Source organism: Aplysia californica, unplaced genomic scaffold, assembly GCF_000002075.1.
Source record: "Aplysia californica isolate F4 #8 unplaced genomic scaffold, AplCal3.0 scaffold00702, whole genome shotgun sequence".
In the NCBI taxonomy this organism is placed as follows: Eukaryota; Metazoa; Mollusca; class Gastropoda; order Aplysiida; family Aplysiidae; genus Aplysia; species Aplysia californica.
Window position 1 is genome coordinate 337,617 of NW_004797972.1, and position 1,976 is coordinate 339,592.

General features: G+C 47.7%; 1 protein-coding gene across 1 annotated transcript in view; it reads left to right on the forward strand.

The window, feature by feature from the left end:
* Positions 1–1,967, forward strand: part of LOC101854120 (forkhead box protein J1-B) — an 18,489-nt gene extending 16,522 nt beyond the window's left edge. Inside the window, exon 4 of the mRNA XM_005108594.3 lies at positions 344–1,967. Within this exon, the coding sequence (XP_005108651.1) occupies positions 344–1,123 (780 nt within the window). The 3' untranslated portion in view covers positions 1,124–1,967. The remainder of the gene's footprint in view (positions 1–343) is intronic.
* The last annotated feature ends 9 nt before the right edge of the window (positions 1,968–1,976 follow it).

The window sequence follows — 1,976 nt, forward strand, 5'->3', positions numbered from 1 at the left end:
ATAATAATAATAATAACAATAATAGATAACATTTGTATAGCGCAAATCCCAGCTCAACAGCAAGCTCTACACACGTCACAATCTATACTATTACCCCAGCAGACATGAGAGCATTCTGAAGCAAGTTTCAACTTCCTGGGAATCATACAGTACAAGTGGCCATTTATAGGCGCTAAAACACCAACATACTGACAAGGTCTGATTTTACGAACATATGTGAGCCGTTGAATTATTTTTATGAACTCTTGAGGGCTCCTACCTACTGCTGGAGTTATTTTGTGTAACTGTCGTCATAAACCAAAGTTTATGTAAAGTTAACATGATCTTTTTTGTCACGTTTCAGAACTCGATCCGGCACAACCTGAGCCTCAACAAATGTTTTGAGAAAGTGGCGCGCCGGAAAGACGAGCCCGGCAAGGGCGGGTTCTGGCGCATTAACCCCGACTACGGCGACATGGTGGAGAACGGCGTCTTCAAAAAGAGGCGTGGCAGCCGTGACGTCATCCCGAGCCCACCCCTCAAGCGGTTCAAGCTGGAGGACGATGACTTCCCCTGTGTGTCCGGTATGAAGAGTGGGGCGCGCGAGGACAAACTGCTCAGCAACGGTTTGTACGCGGACTCGAGTCTCGATGATGACGACGACGAAAACTCGCTGACGCTAAGAGGAGACTTCAACTGGACGTCCATTCTCAACCAAGACATCGACATCGGCGGGAGAACGATCAAAACGGAAGACATTTTGGACGAGACCGAGCCTTCACCTTTCATGGCCATGAGCCCGCCAAGTTCGGAGACAAACTCTGATGATCTCGGCTTGGATGACCTCTTCTCCCAGACTGACTTCGCTATGGATCTGTCCGTTGACTTTCAAACCAACGACCCTCTGGACTTGACAGTGCAAGGCACGACCATCCGGCCGCCCGAGTGGTGGAGCGGGGACGTGGTAAACAATAACGTAGACACGAACAACAACTGCAGCGGACTCAACACGCCAGTGCCTCCCTCACCCGAGTCGGACCGAGGGGATACTATGTGGGGCGACAGCTTAGGCCTAGGACCCACAGGAAACTTTGACCTAGAGAACTTGTTCGATATTGACAATATCCCGAGTCCACAGTTATGAAATCTGCCTAAATAGGGTTTTTTTCAAATGATATTTAGATCGTCTCATTTCGCACATGCGTTATGCAATGACTTTCGACAGCCTACCATGCCTATTGGTCAGTATGTTTCTTGGTCTCTCAAGATTTGCAGAGTGCATACAGACTTAGGGACCCGACGGTTGACCCGTGGAAAGTGTTGGCTACTGGACTTTGTTACTCTCCTCTCATGGTTCCAAGCCACAGACTTGAGTCCAAAGAGAGGCAAAGCCCCCATTGTTGGTTCTGTCTTTAAAACTATCGCGTTGAAAAAGCGAGATAACGCGAAGGATTTGAAGAAATTGTAATGGTATACAGAAAGTCCTTACCCGACGACAGTATAATATAATGTTATGCCTGGACCCAGATCAGGGAAAGGTTGTAATGCTCAATCTTCTGTATCTCGACCTGTAGAGATATGGAGTATTATTCGTACACACACGTACACACACACACACATATGCGCACAGACACACCCACACACACACACATACACAAAACACACTCATACACACACGTACACACACACATGCTCACGTACACACATATACACATACACATACACACACACATACACACATACATACATGCACACACAATGCGCCTAATGCGCACCCCTACACGCACATTATCGCAAGCACACAAGTACAATAGCGGAAAGATATCGGTCCAAACCCGCGGATCAGTCGCCATTAGTAGCTTGTCGTACTTTCGTTTAGATTAGAGTTCTCATCGCCACTCCCTTTACCGTATTGTGGGATAAACTGGGCAGTGGATCAAACGAGCAGCGTGCGAACCACGACGAGCAAACACACACACACACACACACACACACAC